Raw genomic sequence first — 19,849 nt, forward strand, 5'->3', positions numbered from 1 at the left:
TCTATCTTACCCCTAGTGAGACAAGCCTCTACATCCTTACATTTGTCCTCTAGCCATCCCTGCTTAGCCATTTTGCACTTTCTGTCGATCTCATTTTTGAGACGTTTGTATTCCCTTTTGCCTGCTTCATTTACTGCATTTTTATATTTTCTCCTTTCATCAATTAAATTCAATATTTCTTCTGTTACCCAAGGATTTCTATTAGCTCTCGTCTTTTTACCTACTTGATCCTCTGCTGCCTTCACTACTTCATCCCTCAGAACTACCCATTCTTCTTCTACTGTATTTCTTTCCCCCATTCCTGTCAATTGTTCCCTTATGCTCTCCCTGAAACTCTGTACAACCTCTGGGTCTTTCAGTTTATCCAGGTCCCATCTCCTTAAATTCCCACCTTTTTGCAGTTTCCTCAGTTTCAATCTGCAGTTCATAGCCAATAGATTGTGGTCAGAATCCACATCTGCCCCTGGAAATGTCTTACAATTTAAAACCTGGTTCCTAAATGTCTTACCATTATATAATCTGTCTGATACCTATTAGTATCTCCAGGATTCTTCCAGGTATACAACCTTCTTTTATGATTCTTGAACCAAGTGTTAGCTATGATTAAGTTATGCTCTGTGCAAAATTCTACAAGGCGGCTTCCTCTTTCATTTCTTCCCCCCCAATCCATATTCACCTACTATGTTTCCTTCTCTCCCTTTTCCTACTGACGAATTCCAGTCACCCATGACTATTAAATTTTCGTCTCCCTTCACTACCTGAATAATTTCTTTTATCTCGTCATACATTTCATCAATTTCTTCGTCATCTGCAGAGCTAGTTGGCATATAAACTTGTACTACTGTAGTAGGCATGGGCTTTGTGTCTATCTTGGCCACAATAATGCGTTCACTATGCTGTTTGTAGTAGCTAACCCGCACTCCTATTTTTTTATTCATTATTAAACCTACTCCTGCATTACCCCTATTTGATTTTGGATAGGTTAAAGTTAGATATAGTGGGAATTAGTGAAATTCGGTGGCAGGAGGAACAAGACTTTTGGTCAGGTGATTACAGGGTTATAAATACAGCTATTGGTACACCACAAAATAAAACATTTTCGAACCGGTAATAAAATAATTATTACCATAAAATGGTACAATTATAGTTTGCAGAAACTATCGTTGTGTATGTGCTTGAGTCTTATTCGTGCATTGTGGATGCAGTTTTGCCATCGAAATAGAGATAGCTAGTGGTAGAACATTAGTACAGAAATAAACTAAAATAAACAGTTGTCTCTTTATTTAAACCAACTCTCTGCTGCAAATATTAGTGGTTCAGTGTTTCCAAGCGAACATCTATTAATATGGTTTTTGTAGACTCGGTGATTGTTGTAATGTGCAGTTGGCTGTTATTAGGTTCTGAAATGGCTAAAAGCAACAAAAGTTAAATTACTTTTCATTGCATTCCAAATGAGATTAACTGTTTTGATTCAATGGCAAAATAATTTTCTGAAGTCTAAAGTTGTCGAGTCAATTTGTTTTTCTGGAATCTAAAGTAGTTCCTGGAAAAAGCAAAGTCCTTCTCAGAAACGTTTGCTGACCTCTGCGATAAAGATTTTTCATTTTTATGTACATCTGCTTGACAACAATTTACTTGTACCAACATTAATAGAGAGTAAAGTTGGAATGTGTCAACGTTTCCAGTGTTAGCAGGTTCATTGGTAAGGTAACGTTGGGAGAAATTAAATGAAATATCATAAACATATTTTTAAAAATGAAAATGGTGTTTTATTATGCGAACTTTGAACTATTACAACAGTCTGGGATAGTTGTTGAACGGCAAGTATAGGTATTGGAAATTACTTGCTCCATAGGATCAGTGGATGATGTTTGATCCTGTAAGGATAGAAAAAGGATTACAAGGAACGAGGATGGATGTCAGTATGCAGGGTTCAGTAATGGTAGCCATGGTAGCCAAGTCCGTGGTAGCCAAGTCCGCTGTATCCCAGACCACGGTAGCCCAGGCCGTAGTAGCCAGCGTATCCTGGGTATCCATATCCGTATCCGTATCCACTGTAGAGTCCAGAAGAGTAGGCCAGGGGGGCGGAGTAGCCGAGGCCGGTGGCGTAGGCCAGGCCGCGCTTCTCCTTGGGGGCGGACTCCTCAGCGGCGAAGACGGCGGCGAACAGGCACAGGGCCAGGACCTGACAAATGGAGAATAGCGCTGTAGTCAGGGGTATGCATCACGCCGAATTATATATACACACATTCCCAGTTTTGCGAAGCACAATAATTGCAGAATGGGGAGTAAGATTTCACAGGTGACTGGAAATTATTTACTACGTTCCACAAGGTTCTATTTTGGGTCCTGTGTAATTCCTGATATCTGCAAATGACATTCTGCAACTGAAGAAGCAGAATCACTGTCATTTTATGATAATTCAAATCGCAACCACATCTTTCCAAAGCTTAAAAACTGCGGAAAGTGGAACAAGATATTACAGGTGAATGTACATTATCTTTTTCGTTCGATGGCGTTCTGTTTAGGGTTCTGAGTAAATTCTGACATCTACGAACAACACTATATAGCGGAGCAAGGAGAATTACTGTCATTTTATGATAATTGAGATCTCATTCAAGTCTTTCAAAGCTTAAAACGTGAAGAAAATGGAATAATATATTACAGGTGTGTGTAAATTATGTATTGTGTTCTGATAGCTTCTATTTAGGGTTCTGTGGAAATACTGATATCTACAAACGAAACTCTGTGAGTGAACAAACAGAATTACTGTCGTTTTATGATTATTCAAATCAACCCACATATTTCCAAAGCTCGAAATGTGAAGAAAGTGCAACAAGATATTACAGGTGCGTGGAAATAATGTATTCCACTGGGTTCTATATTTGGTTTTGGGTAAATCCTGATATCTACGAACACCATTCTGTAACTGAAGAAGCAGAATTACTGTCATTTTATGATCTTTCGAATCACAACAACGTCTTCCCATAGCGTAAGAAGTTTAGAAAGGGGAATGAGATATTACAAGTGTGTGTAATATGTTCCATAGGGTTTCATTTTGGTTTCTGTGTGAAACTTATTTACAAACGACGTACTGTAACTGAAGAAGCAATGTTACTGTCATTTTCTGATAATTAAATTCACACTCACATTTTTACAAGTTGATGGAGATACTAAAGGCGCGTGGAAAGAATGTATTATGTCTGATAAGGGTCTAGTTTCCTAATAGCTATGAACGACATTCTATGCTAACACTTGTAACTGACGAAACAGAATTACTGTCATTTCCTGATAACTGGAATTACACGAACTCAGTTAACAAGGTAAAGCAGTCATCAAGTTGAAGGTTGGTTTGAACACAACAGTGCTTTGTTAGGCATGGTGTGATGTGGCCTTGCGTTCTTCGAATCATCGAACCGACTGACGTAGCGAATTATAGGAGGACATACAGTTTCAATAGATTCCAAACCATACTGGGACTCGGCAGATTTCACTTTACCAATATTTGCCAGATGGGGAAGAAGAGGTAAGTGAGACATAAAGTCTTGTAACAGAGCAGGGATCGAACCCGAGACATCCGGATCAGTAGTTTGGCACTTTACCACTGTGACAGTGTGGAGACTACAAATCACGAGCATTGCAGTAATCTCTGGTGTGCCCTAGGACATAATATTGTACTTACAGAGACATAAAACTGTTCACGAACTTCGTATACACGGAAAGTTCCGAGATGCACACATAAAACTGTATTAACCCTCGTTGTCTGTTGCATAAGGACAGTACAGCAGGTGAATCAGAATTCATAATGCTCATAACTTTGGTGAGTTTTCAGTAAGGTTAAACGCTGTAGTAAGTCGCGAAGTGTTTGCAAGCAGCACAGAAATGGGCTTTGTGCCCCACACGGTTCTGCCGTAGGTTGTCTACTACACTCCTGGAAATGGAAAAAAGAACACATTGACACCGGTGTGTCAGACCCACCATACTTGCTCCGGACACTGCGAGAGGGCTGTACAAGCAATGATCACACGCACGGCACAGCGGACACACCAGGAACCGCGGTGTTGGCCGTCGAATGGCGCTAGCTGCGCAGCATTTGTGCACCGCCGCCGTCAGTGTCAGCCAGTTTGCCGTGGCATACGGAGCTCCATCGCAGTCTTTAACACTGGTAGCGTGCCGCGACAGCGTGGACGTGAACCGTATGTGCAGTTGACGGACTTTGAGCGAGGGCGTATAGTGGGCATGCGGGAGGCCGGGTGGACGTACCGCCGAATTGCTCAACACGTGGGGCGTGAGGTCTCCACAGTACATCGATGTTGTCGCCAGTGGTCGGCGGAAGGTGCACGTGCCCGTCGACCTGGGACCGGACCGCAGCGACGCACGGATGCACGCCAAGACCGTAGGATCCTATGCAGTGCCGTAGGGGACCGCACCGTCACTTCCCAGCAAATTAGGGACACTGTTGCTCCTGGGGTATCGGCGAGGACCATTCGCAACCGTCTCCATGAAGCTGGGCTACGGTCCCGCACACCGTTAGGCCGTCTTCCGCTCACGCCCCAACATCGTGCAGCCCGCCTCCAGTGGTGTCGCGACAGGCGTGAATGGAGGGACGAATGGAGACATGTCGTCTTCAGCGATGAGAGTCGCTTCTGCCTTGGTGCCAATGATGGTCGTATGCGTGTTTGGCGCCGTGCAGGTGAGCGCCACTATCAGGACTGCATACGACCGAGGCACACAGGGCCAACACCCGGCATCATGGTGTGGGGAGCGATCTCCTACACTGGCCGTACACCACTGGTGATCGTCGAGGGGACACTGAATAGTGCACGGTACATCCAAACCGTCATCGAACCCATCGTTCTACCATTCCTAGACCGGCAAGGGAACTTGCTATTCCAACAGGACAATGCACGTCCGCATGTATCCCGTGCCACCCAACGTGCTCTAGAAGGTGTAAGTCAACTACCCTGGCCAGGAAGATCTCCGGATCTGTCCCCCATTGAGCATGTTTGGGACTGGATGAAGCGTCGTCTCACGCGGTCTGCTCGTCCAGCACGAACGCTGGTCCAACTGAGGCGCCAGGTGGAAATGGCATAGCAAGCCGTTCCACAGGACTACATCCAGCATCTCTACGATCGTCTCCATGGGAGAATAGCAGCCTGCATTGCTGCGAAAGTTGGATATCCACTGTACTAGTGCCGACATTGTGCATGCTCTGTTGTCTGTGTCTATGTGCCTGTGGTTCTGTCGGTGTGATCATGTGATGTATCTGACCCCAGGAATGTGTCAATAAAGTTTCCCCTTCCTGGGACAATGAATTCACGGTGTTCTTATTTCAATTTCCAGGAGTGTATTAATGCTGTATATCTAAGATTTTCTGCTCTGAATACTCATAACGGAAAGAGCACTGTTACTAGCACCTGCTGGCAATGCAAATAACATAATCTCTTCTAGTAAGTTCTTAACACTAGGTGTGAAAGAGCATTTCAAGCTTTTAAAAGAAATTAATTACAAAAATAAAGCAAAAAAATGAGCCAGGATTAATCCAGAGTGGAGATATACTAACAGGTATAATGCTGAAGAGTAACAGAAAAAAAAAGAATTTCTCGTACATCCCAGGGAAGTGTAGCAGGTGCGTTGTAATGGGACAATGACGTAATGGGCAGTATTAGATGAAATTTCAGATTTTCTACAGACTATGCTGTTATCTATAAAGAAGTTTCTCCCCACAAAAATTGTTACTAAGTCGTACTTCATCTACATAAAAATTGAGGTTCGTAGAATATCGTTCAGTGTAAGGAATTATTTAGGTTGTGAACTTCGCTAAACTTTAAGGCTTCCTATGCTAGCAAGTACACGATTAATGCGTCACAAATCGTCAATCAAGTCAGACCAATAGTTGAAAGTAGTGGATACACGTATGAAGCAGAACTACCTCATTTGCAGAGCTGTAGGTAAAGCAAATGGCGAACTTCGATTCGTTGATAGGAGAATGGGAAACCCTTTGTATTCTGAACGTATGTCATACTAAACATGTATGGAGGCCACACTGGCACGTAAGCGGGGTCCTGCCAGGTCGATCTAATAGTAAAGAGCAAGCATGTGCAAAGAAAGTAGATGCGAATGGTTACATGCTTATTTACGTGTAGCACAAACACTGAAAAGTCTTACCGGCAAATACTCGAAGAAAGACGCGACGCATCCCCAAAAAACATGTTCGCTATAAGAACCGCGTTTCCGGGTCAAAACCAGTAATGCTGTTTAGCCCGGTACTTTTCTACCCAGTAGTGATCGAGCAGACGGAACCAGGCAAATAACTCGTATAGAGACGCAATGGTTCCCACGCTTCATAAAGGAGACGCGAAGGACACTTAAACACGATACAACGCACGGTACTGCCTATCGCACTAACTATAGTCATCAGGTCAGCGCTGATGTACATGAAGAGACGATTAAAGCAAACGAAGAGTTTTTGAAGAACGATGAGTACAGAGCCGAGCCCGCCCTGCCATTTACGACAATTTTTTTTTCTGAAGCTTCGCTGTAAACACCCTGAAAGCCTCTGACGTGTGTGGATAGCACATTTAGTTGGACAAGTTCTGAGAACAGGGGACTCGTTACGACTCCTGCTCCCCTGACACAGATTTAACCTGGCATGAAGTTTCCTCCTTCAAGCTAGCCGGCCGCGGTGACCGAGAGGTTCTGGCGCTACAGTCCGGAACCACGCGACTGCTACGGTCGCAGGTTCGAATCCTGCCACGGGCATGGATGTGTGTGATGTCCTTAGGTTAGTTAGGTTTAAGTAGTTCTAAGTTCTAGAGGACTGATGACCTCAGAAGTTAAGTCCCATAGTGCTCAAAGCCATTTGAACCTTCAACTAGACGAGTTTCGTTCTTTGTAGTTTTTTCTTGAAATACGTGGCCCAGTCACAATCAATGTATATGACCTGATGTATTTTTTAAGAATATGTTTAATGTGACCCTCAAGGAACACAAATACAGCATTTAGAATTTTTACTGATTCATAATTCTGTTCATAGAGCGCTAGGTAAGCCAGGAATTACTACTAAAGCCTATGAGAACCCAGAAGCGACAAATTGTTTCAAGACAAACTTGTACAGTCTGAAGCCGCCAGCACTTACCAGGTACTTCATCATGGTGGAAGGTTTGTGGAGGGTGAGTGCCTCTTCTGCGGTGAAGACTGCTGGCGAATGCTGGAGAGTCCGAGCGGACAGTGATCTTATATAGGGGACACCAGGCCTCTGGGAGCTGGAGGTGTGGCTCGGCGCGAAGGCCGCCCGGGCTCCAGCGCTGACCGCGGGCCCCGACGCCAGCTGTTGTGGATCGCTGGAGGGGAGGAGGACTGGACAAGCGGCGGCCCGGAGGAGCGGTCAGCGCGGCGGCGACGTAACCGGCGCGGACACACCCCACCCGCTGTGGCGGCGATTGGGCCGCGTGATGGATGTCGCCTCCAGCCGCCGGCCACCATTCCGCGAACGCTGTACTACCGGGGTCCTACGTAATCCCACACTTGGGCAAGCGCCCAGACAGTAAAGTGTATCAGTCGGAACTAATAAATTTGAATAAACATTTCGCCCTCTGAGAGTTCCACAAGAGCCGCTGGACTATGACTGTAGGGATGGGACCGTAGGAGGCAGTGCCGTACCTAGGAACAAAGACTTCCACCACTTCCAAGTAATGCAATATACACTACTGGCCATTAAAATTGCTACACCAAGAAGAAATGCAGATGATAAACGGGTATTCATTGGACAAATATATTATACATTACATTTTCACGCAATTTGGGTGCATAGATCGTGAGAAATCAGTGCCCAGAACAACCACCTCTGGCCGTAATAACGGCGTTGATACGCCTGGGCATTGAGTCAAACAGACCTTGGATGGCGTGTACAGGTAGAGCTGCCCATGCAGCTTCAACACGATACCACAGTTCATCAAGAGTAGTGACTGGCGTATTGTGACGAGCCAGTTGCTCGGCCACCATTGACCAGACGTTTTCAATCGGTGAGAAATCTGGAGAATGTGCTGTTCAGGGCAGCAGTCGAACATTTTCTGTATCCAGAAAAGCCCGTACAGGACCGGCAACATGCGGTCGTGCATTATCCTGCTGAGATGTAGGGTTTTGCAGAGATCAAATGAAGGGTAGAGCCACGGGTCGTAACACATCTGAAATGTAACGTCCACTGTTCAAAGTGCCCCATACCATCACGCCAGGTGAGACGCCAGTATGGCGATGACGGATACACGCTTCCAATGTGCGTTCACCGCGATGTCGCCAAACACGGATGCGACCATTGTGATGCTGTAAACAGAACCTGAATTCATCCGAAAAAATGACGTTTCGCCATTCGTGCACCCAGCTTCGTCGTCGAGTACACCATCCCAGGCGCTCCTGTCTGTGATGCAGCGTCAAGGGTAACCGCAGCCGTGCTCTCCGAGCTGATAGTCAGTGCTGCTGCAAACCTCTCCGAACTGTTCGTGCAGATGGTTGTTGTCTTGCAAACGTCCCCATCTGTTGGCTCAGGGATCGAGACGAGGCTGCACGATCCGTTACAGCCGTTAGGATAAGATGCCTGTCATCTCGACTGCTAGTGATACGAGGCCGTTGGGATCCAGCACGGCGTTCCGTATTACGCTCCTGAACCCATCGATTCCATGTTCTGCCAACAGTCACTGGATCTCTACCAACGCGAGCAGCAATGTCGCGATACGATAAACCGCAATCGCGATATTCTACAATCCGATCTTTATCAAAGACGGAAACGTGATGGTACGCATTTATCCTCCTTACACGAGGCATCAGAACAACGTTTCACCAGCCAACGCCGGTCAACTGCCGTTTGTGTATAAGAAATCGGTTGGAAACTTTCCTCATGTCAGCACGTTGTAGGTGTCGCCACCGGCGCCAACCTTGTGTGAATGCTCTGAAAAGATAATGATTTGCATATCACAGCATCTTCTTCCTGTCGGTTAAATTTCGCGTCTGTAGCACGTCAGTTTCGTGGTGTAGCAATTTTAATGGCCAGTAGTGTAATTGTTACGTACATCTTAGTATACAGTTAAATCTTAACACTCACTTTTCGTGTGCTGGAATTACAACACTGTTCAGGAAAATTAAGGTTTTTCCAAATGTGAAAACGTGTCCAAGGCACAACATCGTCATGTACCTAGGAACAAACTTAAAAGCGTTGCAATCGAGGCATCTATGTCAATATAGCATGTGGTCGTCTACTACACTCACGCTCACAAATTAAGGATAATTGCAGAATGTGGTGCCACACAACGTGGCACTATACAAAACTGGCGCTAATAGCGTAGGCACATAGGGAACACACACGACGCAGACCTGTAAGTCCACGGTATCGGTGATAAGTTGAGAAAACCGTCCCTGAACACATGTGCTACAAAACGCCACTGTTTCCTGTGCATGTACCCTGACATCAGTATGGGATATGATCACCATGCACACGTACACAGGCCGCATAACGGGTTGGCATACTCTGGACCAGGTGGTCGAGCAGCTGCTGGGGTATAGCCTTCCATTCTTGCACCAGTGCCTGTCGGAGCTCCTGAAGTGTCGTAGATGTTTGAAGACGTGCAGCGATACGTCGACCGAGAGCATCCCAGACGTGCTCGATGGGGTTTAGAAGAGGTAGGCCACTCCATTCGCCTGATATCTTATGTTTTATGGTAGTCCTCCACGATGGCAGATCGATGGGACCGTGCGTTATCATCCATCAGGAGGAAGGTGGGACCCACTGCACCCCTGAAAAGGCGGACATACTGGTGCAAAATGACGTCCCAATACACCTGACCTGTTACAGACCCTCTGCAATGACATGCAGGGGTGTACGTGCACCAATCCATGATCCCACCCCACACCATCAAACCACGACCTCCATACAGATCCCTTTTCAACGACATTAAGCGGTTGGTATCTGGTTGATAGTTGACGCCAGCCGAAAACCCGGTGAGAATCACTGTTCAGACCATACCTGGACTCGTCCGTGAACATAATCTGGGACCACTGTTCCAATGACCATGTATTGTGTTCTTGACACCAGGCATTACGGGCTCTCCTGTGACAAGGGGTCAGTGGAATGCACCTGGCAGGTCTCCGGGCGAATAAACCATGTCTGTTCAGTTGTCTGTAGACTGTGTGTCTGTAGACAACTGTTCGAATGGCTGCGGTAAGGTCCCAACAAGGCTACCTGCAGTACTTCGTGGATGTCTGTGGGCACTGATGGTGAGATATGTCTTCGTGTGGTGTTGTACACTGTGGACGTCCTGTACTGTAGCGCCTGGACACGTTTCCTGTCTACTGGAATCGTTGCCATAATCGTGAGATCACACTTTGTGGCACACAGACGGCCCATGCTACGACCTGCTGTGTTTGACCAGCCTCCAACGCCCTAGTACTCTTCCTATCATAACGTCATCAATATATTTTCTTTGAGCCATTTTCACCACACAGTCACCATTAGCACGTCTGAAAACGTCTGCACACTTACTCGCTGCACCATACTCTGACATGCACCAACACACCTCTGCGTATGTGGACTGCTGCCAGCGCCACCGTGCGACGACCGCATGGTCATATCCCGAGGTGACTTAAACTCGGAAACCGCCCACCATAGCGTTGTTTCACCAAGTATCAGCATTATCCTTAATTTATGAGCACGAGTGCAGTCGCATTATTACTCTACTACACACCAACAGTCACTAAGAAAAACTAAGTAAAGCAGAAGCTTTGTCAAACAACTAGTTACAAATTAAATATATTTTGAAACTGAATCTACTGTAAATTAACCCAAATTTGCAAGACAGGTAAAATTGTTAATACATTAACGAAACTCAGCTAATTTGTAAATATGACATATTCCTTGGTAAAAGGCCTTCTTCTGTTTCAAAGTACGAGACGGCACACCGACCTCGAGGTGTGGTTCGACCGCCCACACATCACATAACTAGTTTTCAAAATATGAATGATCTAACTTGCCATAAAATTCTGTAACAGTTTTTAATAGATTTGGAAAATTCTAGAGTTTTGCATCAATAAATTGCGTTTAATAAGCATACCAAATTTCAAAGCAGTAGGATATTTATTTTGGATGGTACGTGTACCTAAGTAAAGAAATTTGTGTTTTGCAGAAAATGGCCGTTAAAGTTTCTGCTTCTATTTGGCATTCTTCTAGAACTATTCAGCACCATAAGCAGGTTCTTTTTCATTTTCTAAATCAGTTTTCTTCCTTTTCGCAATCCTATGATGCACTCTTCTTGATTTCATCAACTCCAAAAATGATTTATCTGCATTCACTACACACTGTCTATCGCATACGAAGCTTTCATGCAGTTCACTGCGGACTTCATTCCCATTTTCTCTAAAACATAGTTCCTGCTTTGCACACCATCATTAAAACTTGAAACTGAATCATAAACACCATTAACGAGTGCATTTATTCCCACAAAAATGGTTTCTGGCAATCTTTCCCATACACATTGGTTAAAACTTTCATATGAGTTTTGGGTACCGCCATGAAGACACTTCTTAAATAAGTTTTCATTTGTCAGGTCCCTATATATAGGTATGATGGCTTCCATTACAGAGTTGGTAGACAATTCTTGTGATGATATTCTTCACTTAGGTATGACAGAAGCATACTGTGCAAAAGGATGGGGATGCATCTTGATACACTTAAGATCAAATAAAATGCCCTATAATCTCTCAAATATATCTGTTTTACACATCAAACTATTCAGGAAGATGAGCGCTACAAAATATACATATTTTTGAGAAATAATTTTAATTAAATTTTTGACGCCCTCCTTAACCCACTTAGTAGTATTTTTAGTTAAGTGAAAATTACATATTCACTCCCCAACAGTAGATTATTTTATTCTTGACAGAAATTTATTATGCAGTTAAAAGACAGTACGTCGATCTATACCAAAATCAAAGATGTCGTTTTTGGTTTTTGTATTATTCACTATTTACATAATTTTTTCAATAAATATTAAGTTGACTAAGTTCCAAAACGACATAACTGAAAATAAACTTTTTGATATATACGAGTGTACTGGGGTGGGAAACTTAACGTCGAAAGTAATGGCATGACATATCACTGCCAAGTAACGTAGCTCAGTGAAATTTGGACCACACGAAGAAAGAGGCTACAGTTTAGTACAGAAACTAACTGGGAGACATACGCAGTGAGACGAACAGGAAAAGCACTTTTATTCAATGACAGTAAGTGCTCTGGAGTCACTGCGATTTATGATGGTTCCCTGACATTATAAAAGGCGGTACACGGATCTTAATAGTGTGTGTCATCGCCACGGACGGGAAAGTCTGCTCTGAAATGTGCTCCCATGTTTGTCATCAAGGCTGGCAAGGTTTTCTTGTGGCAGGGCGGTCCATCCCTCCACCTGCGCCGTCGCCACATCACACCGACCCAGAACAGATAAGACTCAAAATAATTCCTTCCTTCGAGAAACTCACAATTGTAACAATTTTAATTTCTTTCCGCTTTGTAACAGACTACCTCTTAATGATTCTCTCCGTAAATAAAAGTAGTGTATTGTAAAGACTGTTCACCTTCAGTGATTGTTGACCCCCACTAACAGCAGTTATTGCCATCATTTGTTTGTTTTGCTTTTCAGCGTATTTGTACTAGTCGTTGCATGTGTTCTTTTTTTTTTTTTTTTTTTGGAGGGGTGTGCTTCGACGTGTATATACAATCGTTTAGGCAGAAGTATTTATGTGCTGTACTGTGAAATGTGACCAGATGTGTAAATTGCTGCATCCGCCATTGAAGTTATTTATATCGACCAATTACAAAGAAGTAGCTTACTTGCCATTGGTTACAGGGAACTTTGAATCTAACAGCTGTCAAAGTAAGCGATATTTGTTTACATGCCACTTAACGTCATATTTCCAGTCATTCATGTTTATATGCAAATTTATCTGGGTTTAACTGTTACTGGTAAGCAAAATTACAGTATATTCTGTCCTCATTTATCCAATTAGCTTCAGAGTGATTTACTGTTTTTACCATCAAAGGATTTTATTATCAGAATTTTAACTGGATTGGGAAACTTCTCATATAGAGGTTTTCTTTTGAAGTTTCCGGAAGTAAAACGAATTCATGGGGTTTATACAATATTAATTTACTTCATGCAGTATTTCTCTAAATACTTTATCATTACAAATTCACGTTCATAGTAAACCTTCAGGAACCGTTTTCTTCACAATCAATTCGAAAAGTAATCTTCTTTGGCTGTTTTGATTCGCCTGTAACACAAGGTACTATTTTTTGGGATAACTCTTCTGATTACAAAAAGGTATGTTTGGGTCAGGAACGGGCGGTAGGAGCAATATGTGGTGTAATTTTGCGAACTTCTTGTCGACCCCTGTTTAGTAGTCTGGGAATCCTCATATTGGCCTCCCAGTATATATTTTCTTTGATGTCGTTTGTTGCTAACGATACCAGCTTTCACTTAAGCAATACTAGACCGAAATCCAATCTGCATTTGGAACGCGCCTCCTTGAATCTTAGACAGAAAGGCGTGCGGTATTCTGCAACATCCATTTTCAATAAGCTGCTATAAGAATTCAAAAACCTTATAGAATACTTGTATTCAATGAACTGTTGATGAAACTCGACTAACAGGCATTATAGGTATTGATCAAAAATGATAGTGCATTGAGAATGGATAGTTTGTGGCTGAAATATAGATCTGTCAATAAAATTTAAAAAGGACGACTCATAGCTGAAATCTATTATTTACAATGCAGTGGATTACTGTTGTGGAGGAATTGAAGGGTTGGTAGAATGTTCCGACCGTTGTTCTACATCTACATACACTCCTGGAAATTGAAATAAGAACACCGTGAATTCATTGTCCCAGGAAGGGTAAACTTTATTGACACATTCCTGGGGTCAGATACATCACATGATCACACTGACAGAACCACAGGCACATAGACACAGGCAACAGAGCATGCACAATGTCGGCACTAGTACAGTGTATATCCATCTTTCGCAGCAATGCAGGCTGCTATTCTCCCATGGAGACGATCGTAGAGATGCTGGATGTAGTCCTGTGGAACGGCTTGCCATGCCATTTCCACCTGGCGCCTCAGTTGGACCAGCGTTCGTGCTGGACGTGCAGACCGCGTGAGACGACGCTTCATCCAGTCCCAAACATGGTCAATGGGGGACAGATCCGGAGATCTTGCTGGCCAGGGTAGTTGGTTTACACCTTCTAGAGCACGTTGGGTGGCACGGGATACATGCGGACGTGCATTGTCCTGTTGGAACAGCAAGTTCCCTTGCCGGTCTAGGAATGGTAGAACGATGGGTTCGATGACGGTTTGGATGTACCGTGCACTATTCAGTGTCCCCTCGACGATCACCAGTGGTGTACGGCCAGTGTAGGAGATCGCTCCCCACACCATGATGCCGGGTGTTGGCCCTGTGTGCCTCGGTCGTATGCAGTCCTGATTGTGGCGCTCACCTGCACGGCGCCAAACACGCATACGACCATCATTGGCACCAAGGCAGAAGCGACTCTCATCGCTGAAGACGACACGTCTCCATTCGTCCCTCCATTCACGCCTGTCGCGACACCACTGGAGGCGGGCTGCACGATGTTGGGGCGTGAGCGGAAGACGGCCTAACGGTGTGCGGGACCGTAGCCCAGCTTCATGGAGACGGTTGCGAATGGTCCTCGCCGATACCCCAGGAGCAACAGTGTCCCTAATTTGCTGGGAAGTGGCGGTGCGGTCCCCTACGGCACTGCGTAGGATCCTACGGTCTTGGCGTGCATCCGTGCGTCGGTACGGTCCGGTCCCAGGTCGACGGGCACGTGCACCTTCCGCCGACCACTGGCGACAACATCGATGTACTGTGGAGACCTCACGCCCCACGTGTTGAGCAATTCGGCGGTGCGTCCACCCGGCCTCCCGCATGCCCACTATACGCCCTCGCTCAAAGTCCGTCAACTGCACATACGGTTCACGTCCACGCTGTCGTGGCATGCTACCAGTGTTAAAGACTGCGATGGAGTTCCGTATGCCACGGCAAACTGGCTGACACTGACGGCGGCGGTGCACAAATGCTGCGCAGCTAGCGCCATTCGACGGCCAACACCGCGGTTCCTGGTGTGTCCGCTGTGCCGTGCGTGTGATCATTGCTTGTACAGCCCTCTCGCAGTGTCCGGAGCAAGTATGGTGGGTCTGACACACCGGTGTCAATGTGTTCTTTTTTCCATTTCCAGGAGTGTATCTACAGTCACTCAACTTCGACCCTTACAGTACACCACTGCATCATCAGCAAACAACCGCAGATTGTACAGAGAACAACAAAGATCCTATCACATTTCTTTGGAGCACTCCTGACTTTACCCTTGTCTTTGATGTACACTCGCCGTCGGAGACAACATGCTGGGTTCTATTACTTAAAAAGTATTTGAGCCACTCACCTATCTGTCAATTTATTCCATATGCTCGTACGCTCGTTAACAGCCTACAATGGGGCATCTTGTCAAATTCTTTCCGGAAATCTAGAAATATGGAATCTGCTGGCGGAGGTTGGAGTCCTCCCTCGGGCATGAGTGTGTGTGTTTGTCCTTAGGATAATTTAGGTTAAGTAGTGTGTAAGCTTAGGGACTGATGACCTTAGCAGTTAAGTTCCATAAAATTTCACACACATTTGAACATCCGTGGTCCTCAGTATGTCACCTGAGAAATGGGCAAGCTGAGTTTCGCACGAGTGATGCTTTCTAAAACTATGCTGATTCTTGGACATAAGCCTCTCAGTCTCAAGAAAGTTTATTGTATTGCAACTGAGAATATGCTCAAGGACTCTCCAGCAAACAGTAGTTCAGGATATTGGTTTATTATTTTTCAGGTCCGTTCTTTTACCCTCCTTATATATTGGACTTACCTGCGCTTTTTTTCGGTCTCTTGGGACATGGTGCTGAGAGAGAGATTCACAATAAATGCTGTGGGGTCTTACCCACTCGTCGCTTATAGGGTGCCTAAAGCATGCTGCTTGCTCGGATAGGTATGCAACAATTCAAGCAAATCGCATTAATAGTTTTTATTACAAGAAAGAAGGCTGACAATAATTTCGGATTTACAGTGAGCTGTAGCAAGCGATGGGCGACATGCAAATACGTCAGTGTCCCTCACTATGTACAATGCCCATGTAAGCAATGCATATGGATCATTAACAACTGTTCTCTGTTAGGCTGGGTCTAGTACTGTCTGGCCGAGCCTCGCAGTTGTTCATGTCTGGGCATCTGGCCCATGTGGTTCTTGAATGTCGTGTGGCTTTTGCCTTAATGCCTTCTGTCTCAGCTAGGGTTTGCAGAATTATTGTTTTTTTGTTTGTGTGTTAGTATGACTTAGTATCTAAAGTGTCTGGTTAGTGTATTCTTGGGATGCTTGTAGTTAACATGAAATTGATCCGATTCCAAGCTAGAAATGAACTGGTATGGTGAATTTTCTGCATTGGTGTTGAAAGACTGTGTTCTTTGCTGGATGACTGTAGTTATGGTAGGCATGTTTGTGTCTCTGAGTATAAGTGCATTTGGTACGAACCAGGTATCTGTTAGTGTCCTAAGGGCCTTGTTTTGTACTATTTGCACTTTTCTCAGGTGAGTGTCTGCGGCCATGCCCCAGACCTCACAGCTGTAAAGTATGGCAGGAAGGACCACCATCTTCCACATTCTTCATTTTGCTTCGATGGTCGGTCCATTGCCTTTTAGCAATGGATATAGTTGATACAACCTACCTGAATCCCGATTACATGAGTCGGCTATGTGTGAGTTCCACAACAGTTTGCTATCGATCTTCAGGCCATGATACCTGACTGTGTCGCACCAGGGGAGGTCCCTTCCGTCAATAGAGAGGTGACAGTTGGGTGGCCTTCTCCTGGTTGTGAACATTATTGCATTGCACTTTCTTGGGTTGATTTTAGTTTTCCAGAAGTTTGGATGTTTAGGGCGATATAATTGGGGTTCGGGTGGCTGGCGTAAATAGCTGTGTCGTCGGCGAACAGAGCTAGATGGTGCTGTCCCGCTTTGGAATGTCATCGGTATACAAACTATACAGGATGGGCCCCAGAACAGAACCCTGGGGGACTCCTACCTGGATTGACTTAATGCTACTCTTATATGTATCCTTGTACACAAAGAATTTCCTGATAATTAAAGACGAATGGAGGATCTTCAGCAGGTGCTGAGGATAGTCATACTGGTGGAGCTTGTATAGTAGGCCGTCGTCCCAGACACGATCGAAGGTCTCAACATCAAAGAAGACCGCCCTCATGCTGTGCTTGTTTACCCTAACCTTGCAGATCTGCTCCACCACTCGGGTGGCCTGGGAGCTGGTGCCAAACTACTCTGGGATTGTGATTTTCTTTTCGGTGAGGAAATCTTGGAGTGACTTCAGGATTAGTCGTTCAAGAACTTTGCCTAGTATGCATAGGACCGGCCGAGGCAGTCAGGAGTGGCGCCTGTATTTTCTTCTTATAGAGACCACTCCCGTCGTGGTGAGGTCCTAGTCAGTGTACTATTGGCTGACGTCGTCTCACAGCCTTCTCTGCTCTCGTGTTCTTCATATTCGTGCCAGCGCTTGTCGAAACGCCAGAACAAATGCCAGTTAGGTTAGGGTTAATGCCGTACAGTACTCTTTGTAAAATGGAACTGAGATTCCGTGGGGCCTGGTGATTTATTTGCTTTCAAGTCTCTCAATTTTTTCTCTACGCCAGGGATGTTTATTACTATCTTGTCCATATGGGAGTCTGTCCGATGGTCAAATGACGGTATATTTGTACGGTTCTCCTGTGTGAACGATTTCGCTTATGTAAAATCTAAAACTTCGTCTTTAGTTTTGTTATCTTCAGCTGCCACTCCAGTGACTGAATGGAAGCCTCCGATTAGCGATTTTACATAAGATCAGAATATTCTCTGGTTTTCTGCGAGATATTTTGCTGAGATGGGTCGACAGAAGCGTCCTATCCCAGGCGTCGGCTTTGACCTGTGATGTAAGGATGTTGTGTGTGACGTCATCACAGCGCGGAGTTTGGTTTGTGAGTATGGCGTGTTTGTAGATGTCGTCGTGTTGTGGTTTGTTGTGCTCTCTGGTGGTATGTTCAGGGTTTTCGTTTGTGTGGTGTAATGGGCTCAGTTTGGGTTTGCTCATTACCCACAATTGTTCGAGTGTCGGCTGTGTTTGTAGTGGAATTCGTTTCAGTGAGTTAACGATTTTGTGTGAAGGTTAATTTAGTGTTGTTCGCTGTACATCGTGTGGTAATTTCAGTAAAATTAATCGGTTGTTGTTTTTGTTCAGGAATGGATATGACGGATAAAATTAACAGTGCGCAGGTCAAGGGAAGTGTTCGATCCCAATGTGTGGCTGTGTATGTTGATATTGGTATCTGGAGATATTTTTGAACTATATAGGCCAAGGGAAGTGTTTGATCCTAATTTATGGGATCGGGAGCTGCTGTTGAGCTATATAGGTAAAGGGAAATGTACGATTCCAGATTGTGTTTAGTGGTATTTGGGGAGTTTTGTGATGTCTGTTTTTTTGGTCGTTTTGTGTGGTTTTGTATGCGGATGGGTGTCTAAATTTGTTTATATTTAGTTTGCCCCCACCCAAAAACACCCCATTTCCTGCGCTTGTCCCGTTAGTGTCATTAGGCTTTTTGTGGAAAGTGTGTGTGTTTGTTTTTCGATGTATTTTCGTCCTCATAATGTGTACGTTCCGACTTTATATGCGCCATATTGGAATCGTGGTTTATGGTCGTTTCCGCCATATTTGTGACGTCATGGGTCAAAGCAGACGGGCGGGATCGGACGCTTACGTATTTCCGGTGTGATGGTGGTAATTATTGTACGCTTTGGTATTGATCTTTTCACAGATGCACGAATCTCTACTAACCTTTGCTTGTCGTCATTTATGCGTTCCATTTTGAAACGAGAGTGCAACAGCCTCTGCTTCCTGAGCATCCTCCAAATTAAGTTATGAAACCATGGTGGGTCTTTTCCATCCTTTATCCACTTACTAGGCACATAACTCACCAGACCACAATTTATAATCTGCTTAAACTTTGTCTATAATTCCTCTACATCTATATTCCTGGAACTAAGTGATGCCAGTTCACTATCTTAGTGAGACTACGTAGAAAAATGATGTCATAAATATGTGTCACTTTGAAGCGTAGTACAGTGTTAAAAAAAACATATTGGCCTGCCATGATAACGTGTGACTTACTTTATGAAGGCGCCTCTTGTGTCATCAAAGGGCTGCTTAGTTTAATGTCGTTAAGACGCTCCCCAGTGTGATCATATAATTTGCATATGAACATTTAGAGGTGATAAATCATTTTTGCAAAGACTTTTAACAATGGCTTACCTCTGGGCTAAGTTCTAGCCTGGCTACTATTTGTCTTGTTGTCTTGTATGTTGGAGATATGTCAGTCACTCAGCCCAGGAAGGTCGGTTATCCTGATGACTGGGTAATAACAACACAGCAAAAGTATATCGAGCTCACTGAAGATATGTTAACAAAAGACCTAAGTAAGATGGGAAAATACTTTCGTAAACTGATATTGAGATCTCCTGCTATGCCCGCAGGACAGGACAGCCGTTTAACGTGTGGAAAGGGGCGAAAATGAGTGGCTGTCAGTTACACTCGAACATACTACTTTATTCATTTGACGAATATTACAAGAATAAAGAAAACATTAAAAACAGAGCAAGCCAAACATTAATTTTAGAACTTAATTCCCGGCTAAATGCGCCATTAAATCTCACGC

General features: G+C 44.5%; 1 protein-coding gene across 3 annotated transcripts in view; it reads right to left on the reverse strand.

Annotated features, from left to right (window-relative positions):
- Positions 1–1,744: 1,744 nt before the first annotated feature.
- The window catches only part of LOC126210607 (cuticle protein 6.4-like), a 168,183-nt gene continuing 150,078 nt past the window's right edge, over positions 1,745–19,849 (reverse strand). For 2 of the 3 annotated variants that reach the window (XM_049939897.1, XM_049939899.1), the window contains exon 2: positions 1,745–2,185. In XM_049939897.1, coding sequence (XP_049795854.1) covers positions 1,934–2,185 — 252 coding nt within the window. In that variant the 3' untranslated portion in view covers positions 1,745–1,933. Of the gene's footprint in view, positions 2,186–7,138; positions 7,342–19,849 lie in introns of those variants that run through there. The other variant, XM_049939898.1, reaches the window with a different exon arrangement.

Source organism: Schistocerca nitens, chromosome 10 (assembly GCF_023898315.1).
Source record: "Schistocerca nitens isolate TAMUIC-IGC-003100 chromosome 10, iqSchNite1.1, whole genome shotgun sequence".
Classification (NCBI taxonomy): domain Eukaryota; kingdom Metazoa; phylum Arthropoda; class Insecta; order Orthoptera; family Acrididae; genus Schistocerca; species Schistocerca nitens.